Source organism: Papio anubis, chromosome 12, assembly GCF_008728515.1.
Source record: "Papio anubis isolate 15944 chromosome 12, Panubis1.0, whole genome shotgun sequence".
NCBI lineage: Eukaryota > Metazoa > Chordata > Mammalia > Primates > Cercopithecidae > Papio > Papio anubis.
The window spans coordinates 117,561,674-117,587,356 of record NC_044987.1 but is presented as its reverse complement, the minus strand read 5'-3'; the positions used below and the strand labels follow the sequence as shown (position 1 = coordinate 117,587,356).

The 25,683-nt window shown below is 54.6% G+C and overlaps 1 protein-coding gene across 1 annotated transcript in view; it reads right to left on the bottom strand.

Moving 5' to 3' along the window:
* The window catches only part of LRP5 (LDL receptor related protein 5), a gene marked incomplete at its 5' end in the record, with an annotated part of 134,299 nt that overhangs the window by 64,957 nt on the left and 43,659 nt on the right, over positions 1 to 25,683 (bottom strand). The window contains 3 exon segments of the mRNA NM_001135199.1: positions 15,109 to 15,240; positions 17,206 to 17,402; positions 23,085 to 23,282. Of these exon segments, the coding sequence (NP_001128671.1) occupies positions 15,109 to 15,240; positions 17,206 to 17,402; positions 23,085 to 23,282 (527 nt within the window).

Genomic DNA, 25,683 nt, shown 5'->3' with positions numbered 1-25,683 from the left:
CTTTTATAATATCAGAGAGAAAATTACAATGGGGGAAGGAGGGCAGGTGGGGAAAAGGGGAAGAGGAGAGCGGGAGGAAGGAACTCTCTGTACTTGTCCCTTGATTTTTCTGTAAACTTAAAAGCGCTCTAAAAAAATGACGTCTATTAAGGTTGCTTAAAAAATTAAAAGGCGGCCGGGCGCGGTGGCTCACGCCTGTAATCCCAGCACTTTGGGAGGCCGAGGCGGGTGGATCACAAGGTCAGGAGATCGAGACCACAGTGAAACCCCGTCTCTACTAAAAATACAAAAAATTAGCCGGGCGCGCTGGTGGGCGCCTGTAGTCCCAGCTACTCAGGAGGCTGAGGCAGGAGAATGGCGTGAACCCGGGAGGCGGAGCTTGCAGTGAGCCGAGATCGCGCCACTGCACTCCAGCCTGGGCGACAGCGCGAGACTCCGTCTCAAAAAAAAAAAAAAAAAAAATTAAAAGGCATAGAAGTCAATAGGGACAACACCAAAACCTGAGCAATAAATGAGCAAAGACTATAAACACAAATTAACGGGAAAAAGAGCAGTCAGTAAACGTGGAAAACAGTAACTTCTCAGTCATCTGCAAATAGAAGGGAGCCGCCCAGAGTTGCTGGTGAGGTGGAAAGGCTTGTTGGACATTTAAGTGGGGGCATCTCCCGCTTCCAGAAGGGCTGTAGAGCACCGCAGGCTTCCTGGTCAGCAGCCTGGGAGCCGCTGACCCCAGCACTTCCTCTCTAAGAACACAGGCGGAAGCGGCAGTTGGAACGCATGGAGATTCATGCATCCAGACACCACCATGGCTGCATTAGGACAGCAAGACTCAAGGCCAAGAACCTGGAGACAACCAAAACGTCCCCAAATATTTTTGAATAAAATTTACTTATTTTATCTAAACAAGGGCATTCAACGTGATGGGTGATGACACAGGCACAAAACAGCATGCTCTGGAGAAGAGTTAATGAGGTAGGAATTTGCACGAACGACAAATGAAAAAATATCAGACACATTACACACAGTTTGAATGAATCTCCTAAAACTCAATTTATATATTTATTTTATTAATTAATTAATTTTTTTTTTTTTTTTTTTTTTTTGAGACAGAGTCTCGCTCTGTTGCCAGGCTGGAGTGCAGTGGCGTGATCTTGACTCACTGCAACCTCTGCCTCCTGGGTTCAAGCGATTCTCCTGCTTCAGCCTCCTGAGTAGCTGGGATTACAGGCACCCACCACCACACCTGGCTAATTTTTTATTTTTAGTAGAGATGGAGTTTTGCCATGTTGGCCAGGCTGGTCTTGAACTCCCAACCTTGAGTGATCCACACCCCGCCTCCAGCCTCCCAAAGTGCTGGAATTACAGGCGTGAGCCACTGCATCTGACCCTAAAAGTCGATTTTGATACGTAAACAGAAAAAAAGTGCACAAGACACATAGACACAGCTAACTCTGGGTGGCAAAATTATGGGTAATATCTATTTTCTTCACTATTTTTTATAATGTTTTCCTTGCTACAGTGAATGTATAAAGGTTATTTCATACGAGGAAAGAAAAAAGCCTCTGAAATACGGGTGAATGGGTTTATCCTTAGAGGCTCTCCGTCTCCAAGGGAGATGGGTCGGGATGCTGGGGACCAGGCCCTCTTCCTGGGGCAATGTGGGGGAACGAGCCACCTACCCCGCCACCAAATTGCCTCGGGGTGTGGGTACTGACACCCCAGGCTCATTCGGTTTCCAGGGTCTGAGATGTGCTGATTGACGGGAAGAATGACAGGATATGAGTGGGATGGGGCGAAATAAGCCACCTGCAGCCCCAGGAACTATCTGGCCAGCACATGGTCATCCAGTGGCCTGAGCCACCCCCGCCAGAGCCAGAAGGAGACCCTGCCAACAGGTCCCCAGTGTGCAAGAACTCAGAAGGTCATCACAGTTAATACCCTCCACGCCCCAATGTGGGAAAATAGTTTTTTTTCACAACAAACAAGATAATTTTTGTTATTTTGGCAAAAAGAGGCAGGGCAGCCCCGGACACCTCCATCCCACCTCATCACCCAGCCGCAGGGCCCCAGCCATCCCTGCAGACAGAGTGGATGACACAACCTTCCTGCACCAAACCAAGTGCAGCTCCCAGGCCACAGGCCACCCAGGAAAGGTCCAGTGCCCCCCGGAGGCTCCCACCGCAGGCCTGCCGCCACAGCCGGCACTACCCCAGGACAGCTCTGTTCTCCCAGCTTCTTTTCACACAGGCGGCACAAAACTGAGATCCGGGGAAAGCTGAGAATCAGCCTCTGCTGCCCGGATGCCCAACCCCAGCTCTGCTCCCAGCTCCAGGGCCTCCTTCTCAGGGGCCCTTACGGGAGGCAGAGGGCTTTAACCATCTCCTGGGCCTGGGGCACGTGGGGTAAACAGGGTCACAGTGCAGGCCACTGTCCACTCTGCAGATCCCAAGGCCATAAACAGCCTGGCCGCAGTGGCTTTCCAGCTGGCAGGAGGCCAGATTATTTTTGGTTTTTAGCAATTGATTAAGTTTCTCCGCTGCCCCCAGGGGTAAGGGGTGGGGCAAATGCTGCGACCACAGCCCAGCACCTTGACCCGGGAACCTGCGCCAAGTGACCACAGGGTCACTTTTGACAGAGCACAAGGGAAGTGGCTGGGCCCGATGCTGGCTCTGCTGGAACCTGAGGCCGGCTGCTGTCACCTGCACGGTGCCTGGGGTCTTCCAGCGAGCGCGGAGAGGCTGTGGCCCACCAGGAGCAGCCGGCAGACACCCTGGCCTGCAGTCAGCGGCTCCATCTGCTCAGCTCTAAAACAGGGAAGTCGCTGCTCTGCCTAGGGTCAGGGCAGCCAGAGCACCAAGTCAGAGATGGCCTTGGGAAGGGGCCTGCAGGCGGGTCCCCTCCTCCCCATCCCCTGGTGCCAGCCAGCACCTCCTGTGGCCCCCCACTGCCTGCCTCTGCCTCCACGCCCCACCACAACCTCAGGCCCACAGCTGCGTGGCCACTCCCAGGCAGGCAGTGCCATCCGATGGGCTGTGTGTCTGCTCCCTCCGCAGACAGACCTGACTCTGGCTCCCAGCCCCATCTTGTCACTGAATGACCCTGAGTGAGCAACGTGACCTGCTTCGCACATGTCAGACTCAAGGGGAAATGGGCCCCAGCGAGGTGGGACATGCCCGAGGCCAGGCCCCAGCGAGGTGGGATATGCCCGAGGCCAGGCCCCAGCGAGGTGGGATATGCCTGAGGCCAGGCTCCAGGACACAGACCCTCCTTGTGGGTGGTGGTGGTGTTTTTGAGAGAGAGTCTTGCTCTGCCGCCCAGGCTGGAGTACAGTGGTGTGATCTTGGCTCACTGCAACCTCTGTCTCTCAGATTCAAGCAATTCTCCTGCCTCAGCCTCCCAAGTAGTTGGGACTACAGGCGCCTGCTACCACACCCAGCTAATTTTTGTATTTTTAGTAGGGACGGGATTTCACCATGTTGGCCAGGCTGGTCTCGAACTCCTGACCTCAGGTGATCCACCCACCTCAGCCTCCCAAAGTGCTGGGATGACAGGCGTGAGTGACCACGCCAGCCCTCCCTGTGTTATTAAACACTTGCAGCCCCTTGCTGGGGACCCTGGTGAGGGAACACAGCCTCACAAGCGAAATGTGGCATCGTTGGGCAAATGAAGCCTGGGCAGCCCTCTCATCTTTGCCTAAAACTGAAGAATTTAGGGGCGTGGATGTATAAAACAGTTGGTGACTTAAATGAAAAAGGCCACATTCCCCCCATTAGGCAGGAGGCTCTACTCTTTAAAAGCCAGCACAGGGTGCCTTTCTGAACCCAGGCACACAGTAGGTGTTCAATGAACAGCAGGGGTCACTTGTACTGCCAACGACACCCTGTCTGTGGCCCCTGCAGCTGGCTCCAGCCTGAAGCACAGCTGCGCCCCTCTGCAAGGCCACCCCACTGTACCTGGAAACTCTGTGGAGGTGGCCTTGGGGACCGGTCAGGATGCCCAGGCCCAGATCCCATCTGTGCCCTTCCTCCATAGACCTCAGCGAGTTCTCAGCACTGCGTGCCTCAGGCCCATTTAAGAAGTAGGGCTGGCCAGGCATGGTGACTCACGCCTGTAATCCCAGCACTTTGGGAGGCCAAGGTGGGTGGATCACGAGATGGTCAGGAGATCGAGACCATCCTGGCTAATACGGTGAAACCCTGTCTGTACTAAAAATAGAAAAAATTAGCCGGGCGTGATGGCACACACCTATAGTCCCAGCTACTCAGGACACTAAGGCAGGAGAATCGCTTGAGCTCAGGAGGCAGAGGTTGCAGTGAGCCGAGATCACACCACTGCACCCCAGCCTGGGTGACAGAGTAAGACTCTATCTCAAAAAAAAAAAAAAAAAAAAAAGCAGCAGCGCCGGCCACGAATGACACCTCACACAGGAGGCGTGCCCAGGTATAGAACTCAGGACCATGACAGCTGCACTAGTCCCCAAGAAACATTACTTCCGTCACCCACTCCGCCTCAGTGGTAGTGGCCAAAATAACGGATTAGAATGGAACCATGTGACAATACCACTGCCCCGAGTGATGGAAGACAGCTGACTATCAGTAGTCCACGCGGCCCCATCTAACACAAGTGCAGGGCGCTCTACAATTTATAAATCCTTTCCCAGACACCGTCCTTTCGACACTCCCAGGTCAGCAAGGCGCACGGGGCCTGCATTTCACAGCCACACAGCAGAGGGCTGAGGCTGGAACTCAGATGTTCTGATTTCTATTCAATCACGTCCCCAGAGTTGGCACGGAGACGGGGGGCTTCTCTTGACAAAGTCGGAAAGTCATTGCTAGCTCCACTGAAGACCAAAGAACCTCAGCTCTTAAACACTCTTGAAGGTGTTACTGAACTCTCCCAGCCTGTTTCCTGGGTCCTGGTGTTGGTCCCGTGGGACACAGGAAGAGGAAGAAGCCAGCTCTGCTCTAGGGAGTGCACCTGCCACACTCTCAGAGGGCTGGGCGTGGGCAGAGGAGCCATGTGCAGGAGCGGGGTCTGGATGGAGGGGTGCTGTGGCAGGGGGCAGGGGAAGGGTGCTCCGGGTGGCGGGCACAGCACGAGCAGGGGCAGGGAGGTCCACACTCGGATGTGCGCAGGGAGAGGCAAACCATGCATTTCCATTGCAATAGGCAGTAAAACGTAGAAAAACAGAGTGGGGGCCAGGAAGGGAGTCGGAGACTTCTAGTGTCTCTCTGCAGGTGAGTGGCGGCCGAGGTGTCAGCTCAGCACACCTGACACCTGACAGGGGCCCGGGGCTGTGTCTTCTATCACTGACCTCAGGGCACACGGAACTAGGCAGGGAGGGCAGAGGCACAGGGCACGGTCAGTGAAACCAAACAAGGAGTCATCATCAAATGCAGAAAGGGCAAGGAGTGCCCACAGCCACACAGGGGCTTTGTCTGTGCAACATGGGGGTCCCACCAGGGCCTGCACCCTGCAAGCACAAAACTCGCCTCTGAAGATAAAGGGAAGCTGCTGGAGTTGCGGAGGTGGTCTGGGGTCAGCACAGAGCTGGGCTTATGCTGCAGTCACAAGGGGGACACGGAAGAGGCTGCAGGGTACAAAACCAGTGGCCGGAGTGACCACAGTCTAACTCTGAGCCTGTGGAAAGGGCGCCCACAGAGTTCACCCACCCAAGAGGTGCCATTCACCTGTGCCCCCGCCCCACAGTGACAGCGTTCTCTAGGAATATGGTGCGCCCCTCTCCTCTTGCATCAGCCCTGAAAGTGAGTATTCAGGCCAAAAAGCAGAAAAGCACAGCTGCGTGGTTCTATTTCCATTTAGTTCTGGAACAGGCAACGCTAATCCACAGTGATAGAAGTCAGGAGAGTGGTGGAGGGGGCGAGGGTTGAGGACAGCAAAGGGGCACCGGGAGCTTTCCCAGTGGCGGAAATGTTCTCGTCTGGACCGGGTAGCAGTCATGCAGACATACGCAGCTGTCAAAGTTAATCCAAATGTACACGTTAAAATGTGTGCGTTTTATTGCCTGCAAGTTATACCTCAATTAAAAAAATAAAGTTAGCACTCAGGCTTCTTCCACAACTTCCTGAACCGTGCGAGCTGATTTTCTTGCTATTAAAAATTCACGGTCCATGGCTGAGAACAGCAGCTGCCTTCTGTTTGCAAAGTCAACGCCAATCACCGCCCGGCAGCGGCAGACTCGGCCCCTCAGGACCTCCTTTCTTTTTTCCCTTTGACCTACTTCCCTGATAAGTGACAGGACAGCCAGACTCTGGGAACAAACGCCCGTTATTCGGCCCCGAGCTGAGCGGGCCCTGCTCCCTGGGCTAATCCGCCCGGACAGACGGATGGACGTGAGGGGCTTTGCCGTCGGCTCCAGCTGTCAGTCTGCCTGTCAGACTCCACAGTGGCCCCCTCTGTTCCTCCCGCCGCCCCCACTCCATCCCTGACTTCTTTTTGTTTCCTGTCTCTGACAGACGAACATCTGTTAAAACTCTGTCTGGGTGAGCTGTGGCCGGCAGCCCGCAAATCCCCAAGCCGCACCCCAGCCTCATCTGGGCGCTGCCAGGAGCCCTGCCTGGCCACCCTCTGGACACGGCCCCGAGAGCCGCCGGCCTGGGCATGTGTGACCCGAGTGGCAGGGCGCACGCCGCTAAGCCCACTGCCCAAAGGCCCCCAAGCAGGAGGCATGTGCGGGCGACGAAAGTCAAAGCAACAGGGGCACGTTCCACAGAGGATGGGGCTAGAGGGGTGGCCGTGAGGGACAGCAGCTTCCAAGGACGGTGGTGGCAACTCCCAAATAAGGCCCCACTCCTGCTGTTTTTAGCTCATTCCACATAATTGGAAAAACATGGCAGAAACCAAAGCCAGCTGCTGCCTCGGTCCCGGGGCTGTGTGGAGGGGGTGGGGAGGCCGGGAGGCCCAGGCTCTGCACTCCACTGCCAGGGAGGAGAGTAACTCTGAGCTGCAGAGAGCAGAATCGCAGCCGCCGTGGTCCCACAGAGCTGGGTGGCAGAGGGCTGCTCGCAGGACATACCTGCCCTGTCTCATGGGGGTCACTTCAGGAGGGGCGAGGGAGCCAGGACACAGACAGCCCAGGGCCGGCGGTCACCCTGCAACTCAGAGGCCACGCAAACAGTGCTGCCCTGAAGGCACACAGCAGTGCAGGGACTCCCCCCCCACGCATCCTCACCTCTTGGAGGCTGCCTGTGTGCCCCTGGGAACGCTGCTCCCCGTCCTTTGGGGTCCTGGCGTGACCACCCTCTCAGCCCCTTCCTTGGGGAAGGCATCCGACTCCCCCCACCCGGGTGGCTTTCCTTTACTCAAAATCAGGAAAAAGCAGAATTCAAGACATCACAGAAATATCTTTGCCTGTAACTCCATGAAAGATAAACGGTCAGACAACCTGGAGGGAGTCCTAGGGACCCTCGAGTCTCACCTGAGGCTCTGGCTTCAAACCCCGAGATGTTTCCGGCCGTGCCAGCGCTGCCCCCCACAACCTGCCACACACGGCCCTCCCTGGGGAACTCGCAGATCTGGCCCCACCTGACCACCCCGTTCCTTCTCGTGGGCTGGGTGGTTTGGGGTGGGGCCGGGGACTCCAGATGTGTCATAAGAGTCTGAGTGTTTCTGACACGGCCAGGCCCTGCCCCCATGCTGGCCTTCGCCCCACAGGAAAGGGAGCCACATGCCTGGAGCGCCCAGCACACCCCACTCTGTCCTCCCCAGGTTGCCCGCCAGCCATGTGAGCCGTTCTCCCCATTGCCCCTTCACCCCTCCTCAGCTCCCCTGGCAGCACCCAGCCTTGGAGGCGACTTCTGATTACAACCTCCGAAGGAGGACTCACTCCCTCGGCACTGACCCAGACGGCCTGCATCATTGCGCTGCTCAGCACGACCCACACAGCCTTCCTCCAAACCCCATGGATGGGGGAGTATAATCACCCCCTTTCTACCAATGGAGAAACTGAAGCTCAGAGAGGCTAAGTCACCTTCCTAAGGTCCCAATACGATGACAAAAAATAGAAAGCTGGCCCGCAAGTGGAACTAGGTGCTCCAAGTCCCGGGTCTGCCTGACACCGCACCTCCTCGCCACCACGGTCCCGGGTCTGCCTGACGCCGCACCTCCTCGCCACTACGATCCCGGGTCTGCCTGACACCACACCTCCTCCACCACAGTCCCGCGTCTGCCTGACACTGCAGTTCCTCCCCACCACAGTCCCGCGTCTGCCTGACACTGCAGTTCCTCCCCACCACAGTCCCGCGTCTGCCTGACACTGCATTTCCTCAACACCAGTCCTTGGCCGACTCCCAACTACAAACCAAGTCATGTCCTCCATCCTGACTCCTCTCGGCCTAAACATCACTCCCAATGCCTCCCTATGGTAGAGGCACAAGGCCCACCAGCACCGCCTCCTTCATTACTCGCATTTCCGCTAGCCCAGGGCCAGCTCTGGAGCCCTCACCACGGGGCCTCTATCCTTCACCCCCGGACACTGGACCTCACCAACCTATAGCCAGGAGGAGATCCCCGTATGACCCCAGGGCCTCCTCTGCCCGACTCTGAATTTCATTGCTCAACATGACACTTCGGAAGGCTCCCTGGGCACTGGCAGCCCTCCACGGGCACCGCTCCTTCCGGCCAGCTCTGATGTCCTGGCTGGCGAGGTGCCCTGCACGAGGCCTCTGCCCACTGGGACCTCAGAGCCGTGCTGTCAGCTGCAACAAGCAACAGAATTTCACGTTTTCTTCACGTTGCCCCTGGGTGAGCAGCTGCTATCTCCAGGTGGTTTTCGGTCGAGGCGAGGTGTCGCGTCAGCAGCCACGCTGCACAGCTAATTCATGCCTGCCGGGTACACAGCCACAACACCAACAGGTGCCTGCAGCCTGGAAAGCCACAGAGGAAAGGAGAACAGCGACTGTACTCAGGTGACAGGACTGTGGTCTTTTAACAAAACACTTTCCTTTAATGTGATATTTTATGGCAAGGAATAAAACCCGGAGGACAGGACATTTGGATACTAAAGCCCCAGGATGCCGCGTGCGTGGTCTGCTTTGTGAAGTCTGAAGCCCATGCCCCATTCTGGCCCCGCTCACAGGTCCATCTCTGACTCACCAACTTCAATGCCAGGCTGCGCCTGTCCTCCAGCCAGAACATGACTTCCTTAAGGACAAAGCCGTTTCTCACCCATCCCCATCTCCCTCTGGATTAGGAAATATGGAAAGATCTTCTAAAACCATCTCAAATTTGCAGAGAGCCACCTTGGTGACATACCCTTGAAACGCTTCTGAGAAGAGTTGAGGTTTCTTCTCAACTCTAAAACCTCTAGAAAACTCTATCTCCCCTTTTCCACATCAGCTGCCCCTGGAACACTTCAGCTTCAAAAGGATCCAGGGCAGGGAGACGGAGAAGCCAGAATCCACACCCAGCACCAGCCGGTTAATTAACGGGAAGCGGGTGGGGCCCATCTGCAGGCAGCCCTGAGGTCAGGCTGGGGAACCGTGCTTACAAAAACAGTGAACTGAAACGCTCACATCCTCATGCAAAACCAGACTCCCGGTTGCATCTTTCTGTGTCATCGAGGAGCTTTTTTCTCCCTTTGACAGAACACCCTATACACAGCATCTGGAACCAAAGCAGCAAGATTTCAGGCTCAGAGTAAAACAGTCCCTGCACTGGCTGCATGTGGATGTTCCCAGCCCAGAGTCCCACCCAAGCAGGGCGTCTAAATGACACAAAATGGTTTTCTCCTGCATGCCACTCACGCTCCAACTGAGTTATGTGTAAAAGTGCCTCTCGCGGCTGGGGGCAAAAACAGTTCCCACAAGACCAGAGAAAGGTGCCCCCGACGGCCGAGTCTCCAGGGAGCGTGGAGCTGCGTGCTCAGCCCTCGCAGCCCTGATGGCTCTGGAATGGGAAAGCTTCCAACAGGAAGCACAGGGCTTTCTGCTAATCCAGCGGTTCAGCCCCACAGGTGTCTGTGGTGTCAGCTCCACGCCACAGAGCCCAGGGCTGGGGCCAGAGCCAACAGGCCCCCTGCCAGCCTGCAGGGGCCTCCTCCTCTGGGTAACCCAACCACCCGCTGTGAGCGCAGGCAGCCTCCTCTAATCACCACAGGGCCTGTCCCAACCCACCCCACCCACCCCTTGCAGGAAAATGAGCCCTGAGGACTCCCCAGGGCTGCTCTGGGTCTGGACACGGAGACAGGATGTGACATTCGCAGAAGGAGTGCAATGCCCTCGAAGGGCTCAGCCACGGGCAGCCAGTCCCCAGGGCTCAGAAGGCCCAGCTGTCAGAATCCTGGGAGCCAGCAAAGAGCCAGGGGCTCCACCTAAGTCTATGGCCCCTGCCTCTTCTGGTTGGGAAAGAAAGCAACACCCCTTTACCAGCTCCCAATGACAGCCCACTCCCCCGGGTGTGAGAGGATCCTGGGACGATGCAGGCAAACCCGGACCCTGAGCGAACCTGCCCCAGCTCTCACGGGCCTGGCACCAGCCACAGCACCTAAGACGCTGGTCATGGTGACAACATGACGGTGATAAGGGCATGGGCAGTGGACAAGGCAGTTGGACACTGGGCACCCACTGCATGCCAGGCATCCGGCATGGCACCGTCCACCCCTTGATGAGCAGTGGCCTTTTGCAAGCCAGGGTAGCCTGGGCAAGTTATTTGGGGGTCTCCAAGCTTGTCCAGCTGTGCAACTTCACTGAGCCATGAGTCTGGGGTTTTATCAGGGCCCATCAGAGTTCCTGGAACTCTGACGCATGAGGGAGCCACACAGGGACCCTTAACAAAAGCTCCCTGGGCAACATGTTCTCTTGCCTCAGTCTCCCACAAAGCTGTGATTACAGGTGCACCACTGCCGCCCAGCTAAGTTTTGTATTTTTAGTAGAGACAGGGTTTCACCATGTTGGCCACCATGTTGGCCAGACTGGTCTTGAACTCCTGACCTCGAATGACCCTGCCACCATTGGGGCAAGGCACCTGACAGGCACGACTGCACAATCTGCTTGCTGTGGGGGCTGTGTCCCTTCCCCATTCCTTGGACAAATGTCCACACCCAGCCTTGCTTTGACACCCCGAGAGCAGAGATGGTGACCACACCTGCTTCCTACATGTCCATTGCTCTCCAGGGCAGACATTCCCAACAGATGCAACACAGCATTTAGGAAGACATCACCAATCGATGGTGGCAACACACACCAGGCCCTGCACCCTCTAACTCCAGTGGCCAGACCCCAAGCCAGCTCTCACCTGCCCACCCCCAACCCACAGCAGCGAGACTCAGAAATGGCAAAGAGAACAGACATGCCCCATAGCAGGAGGACGGTTAAAAGACATGTCTTGATAAGATATCATTCAGACAGGCCGGGCGCGGTGGCTCACGCCTGTAATCCCAGCACTTTGGGAGGCCAAGGCGGGCGGATCACGAGGTCAGGAGATCGAGACCATCCTGGCTAACACGGTGAAACCCCGGCTCTACTAAAATACAAAAAAAATTAGCCGGGCATGGTGGCGGGTGCCTGTAGTCCCAGCTACTCAGGAGGCTGAGGCAAGAGAATGGAGTGAACCCAGGAGGAGGAGCTTGCAGTGAGCCGAGATCGCGCCACTGCACTCCAGCCTGGGAGACAGAGCGAGACTCCACCTCAAAAAAAAAAAATCAAGATATAATTCAGGCATAGGCCAGGCACAGCGGCTCCTGCCTGTGATCTTAGAACTTCAGGAGGCTAAGGTAGGCAGATCACCTGAGGTTAGGAGTTCGAGACCAGCCTAGCCAACGCGGTGAAATCCCGTCTCTACTAAACATACAAAAATTAGCCAGGCATGGTGGTGGGCGCCTGTAATCCCAGCTGCTTGGGAGGCTGAGGCAGGAGAATCACTTGAACCTGGGAGGTGGAAGCTACTGTGAGCCACTGCACTCCAACCTGGGTGACAGAACAAGACTCCGTCTCAAAAAAAAAAAAAAAAAAGATATCCTTCAGGCACTAAAACTCATGTCTTTGATACATACTTACCTCCTGCAATCACAAACGCTTCTGCAATGCATAAAGTGAAATAAATAGCAGGAAGCCTTATGGTTCAATCACACAGGCACACAGTCACATACAAAAAAAATGCAGGAAGGGCCAGGGAACAAAAAAGCAACAGAAGATAAGATGTGGAGACAGACACACCGAGAGAGTAAGAGACCACCTCCAGAACTCCCCTCAGCTTCGCAAACACACAGCGCAGGGCCCGTTACAGAATCTGTGGGGACTGCTGCAAAATGGGAGTGCAGAGAGCCCCTTACTCAAAAGGTAGGAATTTCAGGTCAACAACAGAGCTCACCTCATGTGACTACATAGGTCGCACAGCCCAGGAAGTCGGTCCCGACACCAACATGCTCCTGCCTCAGAGCCGCCGCACGTGCTGTTCCTTCTCGCCTTTCCCTCTTTTAGTCCTTCAGATCTCAGGCCTCCAGGGAGAAACTCCTGGCCTGCCGGTTCAGGCGGCCACGGCCCCAGTATAGGAGTCTCCAACTCAGCCCCTGCTGTGTCCCATACCTGACCCAGGTCTGTCCTGACTATGTCCATTTGTGTGCCGGCTTGCTTCCTGACACAGCCCCCACCACATGTGCACCTCGGGGCAGGGGAACAGGCCCAACTCATTAACTGCTTTCTTCTCGGATATTTTCTGGAATATTTGTGGATATTGGGGAATGTATATGTGCCAACTTCCACCTTTTCCAGATTGGACAGGATGAGCTGCCTTTTTTTTTTTTTGAGACTCTGTCGCCCAGGCTGGAGTGCAGTGGTGTGATCTCGGCTCACTGCAAGCTCCGCCTCCCGGGTTCACTCCTGCCTTAGTCTCCCAAGTAGCTGCGATCACAGGCCTGTGCCACTACTGCCTAGCTAATTTTTGTATTTTTAGTAGAGATGGGGTTTCACCATGTTGGCCAGGCTGGTCTTGAACTCTTGACCTCAAATGACCCACCTGCCTCGGACTCCCAAATTGTTGGGATTACAGGTGTGAGCCACTGCGCCTGGCCCGAGCTGCCTGTTCTAAACCTGTGCCGTGTTCCGGTGATTCTCTCTCCGCTCCGTCCCCTGGCCCTGACTGTGGTGGCCGCTCTCTGCCGTCATGAGCCCATATGTCCTCATTCTTTCCCTTTCCGCCAGGACTTCGACCGACACTGCAGAACGCAGGGTCCAGCTCCAGCACTGAGTTCAGCCTCTTCTCACCAACAGACAGACAGGAAGGAGAGAAAACAAACTCTGGGAAGGCCAAAGTTCCCGGGCAGCCAGTCGGCCAAGCATCCTTCTCTGCTGAGGCTTATGCAGCCGAGGCACCCCCTCCTTCAGGGAGCAGGCAGGGTCCTGGGGCAGTCTGTGAGGGAGACCAGGGCCTTGCTCCACCAGGGCCCAGGTATGGAGCAGCAGCAAACTCATGCCTCTGGGAGCCAGACCCCACCTGCTTGAACCCACTATGCCACCTGCTGTGGGTGACCCCAGGCCAGTGACTTGCCCTAGCCTCCTCTGTAAACAAGGGGCTCATCCAACCTGGTCAAACCTCCTCCCACTCAAGGGTCTTTAATCCACCCTTAATCTGCTTGGTCCAAACTCCTGGTGTCACCAGGTCACTCACGAGGCAGCTCATCTGGACTCCTTCCCTGGGTCCAGTTTCTCTCTCAACATTGCCTTTGAGGCCGAGGTAAACGGTAAACAGTGAAGGGCCCCAGAGGTGATGGAGGAGTGGGTGTCCAAGACACTCACCCTTTCTAATGCACCGACTCCCTCGTGGACTCGCTTGTGCCGTCTCCCCACCCACCCAGGCCCAGAACCCCGAGTGTGAGCACCAGAGGCCCAGGATTCTGTCTGCACCGCGGGGTCCCCAGTGCCTCGGAGCAATGCTGGCACGCGGCGAGTGCTTGACAAATGCCTGCTGAACGAGCAAATGGATGGATGAATGAATGAATGAGCAAGCAGATGAATGACTGGGGTGCTGTCCAGAGCCATGAGGACTAGGCCGCCCAAGTCCCCATTTCTCAAATTCTCCTTCTTCCCACTTGGGAAACAAGATGCTCGGTGGGGGAGACTCTCCAACCATCCCCTGCAGTAGCCGGCACAGAGGACAGACCCTTTTAAGAAACAGCCATGTCTTCATTAAAGATGCTCTGCTCTCAGAAAGAGAAAGACAAATACGAACCTGGAAAGTCCTCACCAAGAGCAGGACCCCTGCCAGGGAGCACAGAAAAGACCCATGCGCCACGGGCACCGCAACCACACACACACCCCGGCCACTGCACACAAGTACAGACCCTAGCCGGGGAGGGCAGAGGGACCAGGAAACTGTCCCTAGAGTCAGGACCCCCATGTGCCCAGACAGCAGTGGGAGCAAGGAGACTTCTCCACCCACTGGATACCAGGAGAGTCCTTCTAGGGGGCCCCACACCGAGACTCTGCCCCTTAGGACTCTCCCTGAGTGTGGAAGCCAGCCCACTTGGAAGCCCCTTGCCCTCCTGAGTGGGACACTGTTACAGGAAGCAGACCCTGTCCCCCACCACCTTCTGCAAGCTGGGCCCCATCACGCTACAGAAATGGGGAGGACTGGTACCAGGGATGGCGCTTTCCTGACACCTCTCGCTACCCCCTCGCTTGCCAGGCCCCAGGGTCAGTCCCAGAGGCCAGACCGGCTACCCCAGGCCCAGAAGCATCCCCGAAGGCAAGCTGCATCCTCCACCTGTGTGACTTCCCGAAGGGCCCGCCCCGAACTGACACCTGGAAAGAAAGATCCTCAGCCAGTGACCCAGAGGAGAAGAGCCATGCCCCACTGCAGCACAGTACGAGGAAGCACCAAGCGCCTGAGGACCAAGGCGGAGAGTGAAAAACTGGGAAAATATCTGGGGCAAAAAAAAAAAAAAAAACCAGGATTGACCTCCTGGGCTCAAGCGATCCTCCCAACTCAGAGTCCCGAGTAGCTGGGACCGCAGATTTGAATCACCACACCCGCCGAGTGGATCATTTTGAACGGGTTTGCCAAGGTTCCTTCTGGGACAACTGGCCGCAGCCCATTCCCGCCAGGCCTCGCCCCACCGGCCCCGTCCCGTCCCGTCCCGTCCCGCTGGCTCACCTGCCTTACACGTCCTGCCGTTGTCCTGCAGCTGCACACCCGTGGGACAGGCACATGTGTAGAAAGGCTCCCTTGGGGACAGCAGGCACAGGTGGGAGCAGCCGCCATTGTCCTCCTCACAGCGAGTGTGGACTGGGAAAACCAGGACAGAGTGAGAGAAGGTTCCAGAAGAAGACCGCCACTTGTTTCTGAATGAGTCTCATCCTGCCTCGTCCCCCATGACAGCCTCCAGTGTCCCTCTGCCCAAATGCCAGCCTCAAGTGGCATCAGGGACCTCCCCGCGGGCACCATTCCACCTCCTGCCTCATCGCTGGCCCCCTCCACATCGGGCCCTCAGCCCGGCCAGATGGCCTGCAATTTCCCCAAAACCAGCCGTGACCTTCCTGGCCACCCTCACACCCAGACGTGACCTGCCCGTGGAGTGGCATCCTCCCTACCTGCTCCCTCCCACAAGCTCCTATAACTAGAAAACCCTCCCCAGCTCCTCAGGGCCCCGAAAGGACACCCTTCTGCAAAGGGTGCCCCCCACACTCCAACGGCAAGGGTCAGGACCTGCCTGTGTGGTAGTGACGGAAACCCCAGAGACAGTGGGCTCCTGGGCAAAAGGCTTGTCTTGTCTTTGTGCTATGTGTGGACCCAGCAGCTTCCACAGGAACACTGTCCCTCTTGCTGGGATGGCCAAGCTTGTCACTCTCCCAAGCCCTCTGTGACCAACAGCAATTGAACAGAACTCAATAAATGCTTCCAGCACTTCATTCAAACCAGGGGAAAGCTGGGGTGTATCAGCCCCATAATATGGATATAACTGGAACAACAAACTCACCAAAATGAACCTCTCCCTCCCTCATGCTGCCCCAAGTGTAGAAGGGTTTTGTGACCACGACTTTCTCACCAGGAAACAGCTCCAGAGAGCCCCACCCTCCTGTGTCCTGCTCTGGGAACAGCTGCCACCCCTAGGCCCCGCCTTTCAATTCAAAGTCCAAACCTTCCATAATGGTTTCGCCAAAAATCTCCATCCCTGGTCCCTGTGGGGGTGGGTCACTGTCCCCAGAGCCGCAGCCCCACTGTCACAGAAGCTGGTGAATTTCACCATCAGGGACCTCTGTCACAACCCTGCGTAGCCCCCAGGCTGAGAACTGCTGATTCTGAGCAGGTTATTCATTGATAAATATGCAACTTGCAGGGCCAAGCATGGTGGCTCATACCTGTGACCCCAGCACTTTGGGAGGTCAAGGTGTGAGGACCACTGGAGCCCAGGAGTTTGAGACAAGCCTGGGCAACATGGCAAAATCTCATCTCTATTAAAAATACATACACGTGGCCGGGCGCGGTGGCTCACACCTGTAATCCCAGCACTTTGGGAGGCCGAGGCTGGCGGATCACGAGGTCAGGAGATTGAGACCATCCTGGCTAACACGGTGAAACCCTGTCTCTACTAAAAACACAAAAAATTAGCCGGGCGCAGTGGCGGGCGCCTATAGTTCCAGCTACTCAGGAGGCTGAGGCAGGAGAATGGCGTGAACCCGGGAGGCGGAGCTTGCAGTGAGCCGAGATTGTACTACTGCACTCCAGCCTGGGTGACAGAGCGAGACTTCGTCTCAAAAAAAAAAAAAAATACACATACACATATATATATATATTTTAATATCCATACACACACACACACACACACACACACACACACACACACACAGCTTCTTCTGGGCCTTGAAAACAAGGCAAGCTTCCTTGGGAATCCCCTTACCACTGCTGAACCTGAAACAGCCCCCACAAGCTCTGCACAGGGACCCTCTGCAGGCCCGTGACCCCCAGCCAGCCACATACTCTGCACACATCTCCCTTCACTGCAGCAGGCACCCCTTTAGAGAGGGTGCCCCCCAGAGCATGGGTTTCTGCAGGGAGGGGCCACCTGCCCCCACCCCACTTACTCTCCCACCTCCCCACGCCTCCACCCCCCCCACACCTTCATACCCCCCACCCCCACCCCCCACGCCCTCCACCCCTCACCAAGCCCCCACCTCCACCCCACCACGCCTCGCCCCCCACGCCCCCCCCCCCCCCCCATGCCCCAGCCCCCACGGCCCAGCCGGCACTCACAGAAAGGCTGCCGCTCCTGGCTCAGCACCTGAATGTCCATGGGTGAGTAGAGGGCGCTCAGGATCTCCTTCCTCTTCCCCCCAGTGCGCTTGTTGCAGGCATGGATGGAGCGGGTCTGCCAGTCCGTCCAGTACAGAGTGTCCCCGGAGAGCGTCAGGGCGAAGGGGTGTGTCAGGCTGCCCTCCACCACCTTCTGCCTGCAGTCAGGGAGGCGGGGTAGGGGAGCCATCATGAGGGTCCCCCGACAGTCACTGCTGCTGACCCAATTACTTTCTTTTTTTTTGAGACGGAGTCTCGGTCTGTTGCCTAGGCTAGAGTGCAGTGATGCAATCTCAGCTCACTGCAACCTCCGCCTCCCAGGTTCAAGCAATTCTCCTGCTGCCTCAGCCTCCCGAGTAGCTGGGATTACAGATGCCCACCATCACAACTGGCTGATTTTTGTACTTTTAGTAGAGAAAGGGTTTCATTATGTTGGCAAGGCTGGTCTCGAACTCCTGACCTCAGGTGATCCACCCGCCTCAGCCTCTCAAAGTGCAGGGATTACAGGCCTATGCCACCGCACCAGGCCTCTCATTTACTTTCCACCAGACAAATGAGGCCAGGTCAAGAGCCCCAGGAGTTGGTGCCATTGTACGTTTCTCCCGGAGTGCACAGGGCACGTCCCAAACCTAGTCTGTGACAGTGACACAGGGGGTGCCCCAGGTCAAGTGGCAAAGTCTCCCCCAGGGAAGAAAGGAGGAAGCCACACCTGGTGGAAAGGACAGCTCTTCTGCCCAAGGCTTTAACTTCTGAATACAAATCAGGCCACGTGCACTCGCTCCTTCTTACAATGCTCATAATTTATACTTTCAGAGTAAATTAAACTTGGCATCAACACAAGAAACAGCTACTCTTTTCTAGGTGCTTACGGTGCCTAGCAAATGAGGACTCGGGTGTAATGAGATTATGGGCACTGGGAACAGGATCGTAATGTGACATGGTCAGTAATGTTGTAGTTTTATTTGCTTAATGACCCTCGCCCAGTGACAGGCTCCCTGAGGGTGCGCCTGGGGGCAGAGGGTCCCCACCACGTCCCCAGCCCTCAGCACAGCTGCCAGGAGAGGGTGACACTCATGAAGCAGCACAAGGAAGATGGGAGCTGTGGGCTCTGCAGATCCACCGCCTTCTGTTCATTTTTGTTGATGCTGTTTTTTAAGAAAATTATTATTGAAGTAAAATTCACAGGACATAACATTTACATTTTTATTTATTTACTTCTTTGTTTTGTTTTGTTTTTTTGAGATGGGGTCTCACTCTGCCACCCAGGTTGGAGCGCAGTGGTGTGATCTCAGCTCACTGCAACCTCTGCCTCCCAGGTTCAAGCGATTCTCCCACCTCAGCCTCCAGAGTAGCTGGGATCACAGGCGTGCACCACCATGCCCAGCTCATTTTTGGGGGGTATTTTTTTGGTAGAGATAGGGTTTCACCATGTTGCCCAGGCTTATCTTGAACTCCTGAGCGCAGGCGATCCACCCGCCTTGGCCTCTCAAAGTGCTGGGATTACAGGTGAGAGCCACTGCGCCCGGCCTAAATTTACCACTTGAAAGTGAATAATTAGTGTTACCTAGCACGTTCGCAAGGATGTGCAGCCTCCACTTCTATCTAGTTCCGAAGCACTTCAATTGCCCCACAGGAAAACCCCAAACCCATCAGCAGTCACTCCCTAGTCCCCGCCCTCAGCCCTGGCAAACACTTTTGATGGATTTAACGACACACATTCTAAACATCTCACATAAACGGAATCACAATACGCAGCCTTTGATGTCTAGCTTCTTTGACTCAGCACCATGTTTTCGAGGTTCATCCATGCTGTAGCATGTCAGTGCTTCATCTCGTTTTAGGGGTGAACCGTATTCCAGTGTACAGACAGAACACAATCTGTGTTGTGTCATTTCCACCTTCAGCTGTTGTGCACAGTGCTGCTACGGACATTCCTGTCCATTCACATTTTGTGTGAATACCTGTTTCCCATTCTTAGAGTATACAGCTAGGAGCGGAATTGCTGGGTCATACGTAAATCAATGTTTATATCCTAAGGAATCACCAAACTGTTTTCTACAATGTCGCCTTTTTTGTTTGTTTTCTGAGACAGGGTCTTGCTCTGTCACCCAGGCTGGAGTGCAGTGGTGTGATCATGGCTCACTGCAGCCTCGATCTCCTAAGCTCAATCAATCCTCCTGCCTCAGCCTCCTGAGTAGCTGGACCACCACCAGAGCCAGCTAATTTTTTAATTTTAATTTTTTTTTTTTTTTTTGAGACAGAGTCTCGCTCTGTCACCCAGGCCGGAGTGCAGTGGCACGATCTCAGCTCACTGTAAGCTCTGCCTCTCGGGTTCATGCCATTCTCCTGCCTCAGCCTCCTGAGTAGCTGGGACTACAGGCGCCCACCACCATGCCTGGGTACTTTTTTTGTATTTTTAGTAGAGACAGGGTTTCACCATGTTACCCAGGATGGTCTGGAACTCCTGACCTCGTGATCCACCCACCTCGGCTTCCCAAAGGGCTGGGATTACAGATGTGAGCCACCGTGCCCGGTCTTAATTTTAATTGTTTTAATTTAAATTTTTCTGTTTTTGTTTTTGTTTTTGAGATGGAGTTTTGCTCTTGTCACCCAGACTAGAGTGCAATGGCATGACCTCAGCTCACTGCAACCTTTGTCTCCTGGGTTCAAGCAGTTCTCCTGCCTCAGCCTCCCAAGTAGCTGGGATTACAGGTGCCCGTCACCATGCCCAGCTAATTTTTGTATTTTTAGTAGAGATGAGGTTTCACCATGTTGGCCAGGCTTGTCTCAAACTCCTGACCTCAGGTGATCCACCCACCTCGGCCTCTCAAAGTGTTGGGATTTCAAACGTGAGCCACCGTGCCCGGCCCAATTTTTATTTTTAGTAGATGAGGTCTCGCTTTGTTGCCAGGTTGGTCTCGAACCCCTGGGCTCAAATGATCCTCTCACCTCAGCCTTCCAAAGCACTGGGATTATAGGTGTGAGCCATTGTGCCCAGCCATGTTGACATTTTTCAATGAGAGAAGCCAGAGGCCCATCACTCCCGGTTGCTCCCTGCGCCACACTCTGCCTCAGTCAGAAGCACTGAGGGAAGGTCAGCCTCAGTCCTTGCCACAGTCACAGATAAAGGGGCCTGCACAGGTCTGTGTGGCTCCAGAGCTCGTCCCCCCACATGCGATGCTTCCACATGAATTGCCGCAGGTGCATCACGAAGAGCGATGGCCGCTGCAGAGGCAGAAGAATCCCGCGGGGAGGCAGGTAGGAGAGAGGCTAAGAACGGACCAGACCCTGGGGCTACAGACTCTACGTTCCAACCCTGGCTAGGACTAGCTGTGTGGCTTTGGGCAAATTCACATGCCTTTCTGTGCACAGGGGATCATAATAGCAAACACAGGCTGGGCACAGTGGCTCACAACTGTAAACCCAGTGCTTTGAGAGGCCAAGGTGGAAACATGGCTTGAGCTCAGGAGTTTGAGACCAGCCGGGGCAACATGGTGAAACCCCATCTCTACAAAAAAAAAAAACCAAAAAAATTAGCCAGGCATGGTGGTACATGCCTGTGGTCTCAGCTACTTGGGAGGCTGAGGTGGGAGGCCCACTTGAGCCCAAGAAGTCAAGGCTGTGTCTGGGTGTGGTGGCTCACACCTGTAATCCCAGCACTTTGGGAGGCTGAGGTGGGCGATCACTTGTGATCAGGAGTTCAAGACCAGCCTGACCAACGTGGTGAAATCTCGTCCCTACTAAAAAAATACAAAAATTTCCCGGACGTGGTGGTGGGCACCTGTAATCCCAGCTACTTGGGAGGTTGAGGCAGGAGAATCGCTGGAACCTGGGAGGTGGAGGTTGCAGTGAGCTGAGATGGTGCCACTGCACTCCAGCCTGGGGGACAGAGCAAGGCTCCATCTCAAAAAGAAAAAACAACAACAACAACAAAAACAAACAAATAAAAAGAGGTCAAGGCTGCAGTGAACCATGATTGTGCCAATGCACTCTAGCCAGGGAGACAAAGCGAGACCCTGCCTCAAAACAATAAAAATATAAATAAAAATAAAACATAATAGCAAACATTTCATAGAGTTGGTGTGAACATTAAATGAGCTGATAAATGTCCCTGGAAAACAGTAAGTGCTACGGAAGGGTTTGTCGCTGCCACCACCATTAGCATATTTCAACTGCCATCACCCTCACTGTTACCATCCTTTGACCAGGGCACTCCCAGCTGCAGCCTTTCTATCCTCTCATCCACCCTTCATAACTGTAAGATCACTCAGCTCCCAAGAACCACAGTCTACAGGGTAACCACATTTCCAAATCTCAAACCAGACCCACCCATCTGCACTTCCAGGGACAACAGGATATTTTCAAACCAGCCCAAAAGAGATGTGTGGCTCAGCATAAGAGGAACAGGAGAAACTGAGGCCTCTTGCCCTGAGAATGAGCTTGGAAGTGGATGTCCCGGCCTCACTCGAACCTTCAGATGACTGAGGCCCCAGTCAGGAGCTTGAGTGTACTCTCCGGTCACACCCTGAGCCAGAACCACCCAGCTAATCCACTCCTCATTGCTGACCCCCTCCCCATAAAAAACCTGCTTGCTGTTTCAGGCTGTTAAGTTGTGGGCTGTTTTGTTACACAGCAATGGATAACTAACACACGAAGCCTGGCGAACGTGGAGCAAAGCTGCCCAGGCCCTCAAGTCTGTTCATGTGGGTGTTGGCCTGTGTTTGCAGAAATCCAGCCAGAGTCCTCCCATGCAGTCACTACTGCCCTCTGCATGGATACCTGCCACATCCCAGCCTGGGCCAGGAGCTCCACTAGGGCAGGAATGGGATCTGCCGTCCCAGGAGGATCCCTGACACCTGGCACACAGGGCCCAGCAGCAGGCAGTACTTGGTCAGTGAAGAAACTGCCTTTCACCTGTACACACACGGGATGTTTGTCTAAGAGGTAATTAAGTGCAGGGCTGTGAAGCTACACTGACCAGAAGGCTCTAAAAGCAATTACCCAACAAGGGGAAAACCCTTCCTACTCATTCTTGGCCCATTTTATTGAGCCCTGACCATGTGGATGGCCCCCTGGTGAGACTGAGGAATGCAGCAATAACTAAGACAGCTCCAGCTGCTGCCCTCAAGATGCCTGAGCTGGGGTGGGGCCAGGGTGGGGGTGGTGCGTGTGACAGGGTTACTGTTCACAACCCTACTGGGCCACAAGCCCTCCCCAACAATTCCAAAATCCAAAACGCTCTGAAGATGGAAAGCTTTTGATGCTCATTTGGTGCATGAGCCAGCACGGTGGCTCACGCCTGTAATCCCAGCACCCTGGGAGCTGAGAGGGAGGGTCCCTTAAGCTTAGGAGACCAGCCTGAGCAACATGTGAGACCCCGTCTCTACCACAAATACAAAAATTTGCCAGGTGTGGTGGCGCACTCCTGTAGTCCCAGCTACTCGGGTGGCCAAGGAGGGAGGATCGCTTGAGCCTGGGGGGTAGAGGCTGCAGTGAGCTGAGACTATGCCATTGCACTCCAGCCTGGGTGAAAGAGTGAGACTCTGTCTCAAAAAAAGAAAGTTTAAAAAAAAGTTAAAAACTGTGCATAGGTGTGGCCTACAGATGGTCTTTTCTGTCCTACTTAGAATGAACATGCCACACCTGCTATAGAAATATTCAAGGGCTGGGGGCAAGTGCCACCCAGACCCTGACGCTGTTCCGAGTTCTGAGAAGTCCTGCATGTCTCAGGTTCCCAGAGTTTCAGAGAAGAGTCTGTAGGCCTGAGTTCAGAAGAAACGCATTCAAAAGCCCTGGGAACAAAGGGGAAGGGGGTGCCCCAGGACTGCACGGGTACCTACCGGAACGAGCCATCTAGATTGGCACGGTGGATGAAGCTGAGCTTGGCATCGGCCCAGTAGAGCTTCTGCTCCTCTAGGTCAATGGTCAGTCCATTGGGCCAGTAAATGTCCGAGTCCACAATGATCTTCCGGGTGCTGCCGTCCATCCCCGCCCGCTCGATCCGGGGCGTCTCGCCCCAATCTGTCCAGTACATGTACCTGTGATGGGGGCAGGGCAAGAGGAGAAGCAGCTAACACAGATCTGGTTTTTTTGTTTTTGTCTACACAGATGCAGACATGAAACAATAGACAGTGACTTGCCCTAAAATCTCACCCACCAGAAATAACCAACAGATAGGGTTTCATGTATTCCTGCCTTAAGTTGGGCAATCAAAATATACTATTTCCAACTTGTTCTCAGTTAACAGTAAATTCTGGGCACCTTCTCTTCTCGCAAATAGAAAGATTCCTTGTTCTTTTGATGATTGCATAGTGTACTATGCTGTGACTTTTTAAAATAAATTTGCGTTATTTCTGATTTTTTTGCTACCATGAAAATGCTGTAAATGAATCTCTAAAAGGCAATTCAAAACATGCAGGATGGAAGATTATTTAGTGCTAAAAAGAAATGAGCTATTGGCCGGGCGCGGTGACTCACGCCTGTAATCCCAGCACTTTGAGAGGCCAAGGCAGGCGGATCACGAGGTTGGGAGATTAAGACCATCCTGGCTAACACAGTAAAACCTCGTCTTTACTAAAAATACAAAAAATTAACCAGGCGTGGTCGCACGCGCCTGTAGTCCCAGCTACTCAGGAGGCTGAGGCAGGAGAATCATCTGAACCCGGGAGGGGAAGGTTGCAGTGAGCAGAGATCGCACCACTGCACTCCAGCCTCGGCGACAGCGAGACTCCGTCTCAAAAAAAAAAAAAAAAAAGAAAGAAAGAAAAGAAATGATCTATCAAGCCATGAAAAGACATGGAGGAAACTTAAATGCATGTTAGTAGGTGAAAGAGCCAGTCTGTATGAGTCCAACTCTATGACACTCCGGAAAAAGCAAATACACAGAGACAGTAAAGCATCAGGTGGCTGCCAGGAGTTGGAGAGGAGAGGGATGAAATGAGTGGAGCACAGAAAATCAGGGCAGTGGAACTATCCTGTGTGACATGGAATGGTGGGTGCATGTCCTTACTCATCTGTCTAAACCAAGAATGTACAAACCAAGGGCGAACCCTCGTGTAAACATGGATTTTGGGTGATGGTGCGTCAGCCGGCTTTCATTAGTTGTAACAAATGTACCACCCTGCATAGGATGCTGACAGCTGGGGAGACTGTGTGGGTGTGAGGACAGGGATATATAGGAACTCAGTACCTGCTGCTCATCAATTTTGCTGTGAACCTACAACTGTTTGAAAAAATTAAGTCTATTTAAAAACAAGAAAACATGGCCAGGCACGGTGGCTCGCACCTGTAATTCCAGTACTTTGGGAGGCTGAGGTGGGTGGGTCACTTGAGCCACCCTGGGCAACATGGCAAAATTCCGTCTCTACAAAAAATAAAAATTAAAAAAAATTAGCTGGGCATGGTGGCACACACTTATAATCCCAGCTACTTGGAAGGCTGACATGGGAGGATCCCTTGAGCCCCGGGAGGTCAAGGCTGCAGTGAGCTGCGACTGCACCACTGCACCCCAGCCTGGATGACAGAGTAAGACTCTGCCTTAAAAAAAAAAAAGAATAAAAGAATAAAACCCATGGAGCCTGAACCTGCAGCTGCAGCTGTTCCTGGGTAGGTCTATGGGCAATGTGACTTTGCTTCTCCACGTTCCCAAGAGACAAGCATCACCCATCCATGAGAAACAAGCACGTCCTCAGGGCGCCCTTACTTGATCTCTGGCCAATGAACCAGGACAAAGTGAGCAGAGACAATGTGCCCTACACCAGGTCTGGGATGGCAGTTCCCACCCCTACCACTGCCCAGTGTGCCCTGTTTGGAGGTGACCACAGGGTATGTGCCCAGAGGCTGGGAGTGGCTCTCAGCGGAGACCAGAGGGGAACCACACCAGCTTGGAGGACTCAGTTCCCATCCCAGCCAGCTGGGACGAGCCACAGGACACAAGAGCTGGCAGACCTATTGTGTTTTGTCCACCCTTCTCAGCAGAGAAAGGGGACAGTGCCCAGAATGTCCTCTGAGGAGCCTCCTCCCACTCTTGGTCCATGTAAAATGGTGCTGACTCCCTTGCTCCCTTCTTCCTGGGGTGGGCGGCAAACCCCATTCCTCTTGGCCTTAGCAACTGTTTAAAACAGCCAGCTCGGCCAAGCCGGGCATGAGTGACCCCGGGACACAGGGAGAACAAGCCCTGCTTTGCCCTCTGGGGGTCTCCATCCAGCAGAAGAGGCAAATGACAGACGCACAGCCACCTCCTCCCCCACCATGGCACTCTGCGGCCTCGGGAGCCTCAGGTGCACCACGGGGCCACCCCATCCAGGGGGCCTTGCTTCCCTGAGCAGTGTCATTCCCGAGCAAGCACCATCTCCACCTTCCAAAGGGGCTCTTGTGACAAGATCAATAAGAATGAGGGCACAGGAGCCTCGAACCAAACGTACCATCCTCCCTGCAGAG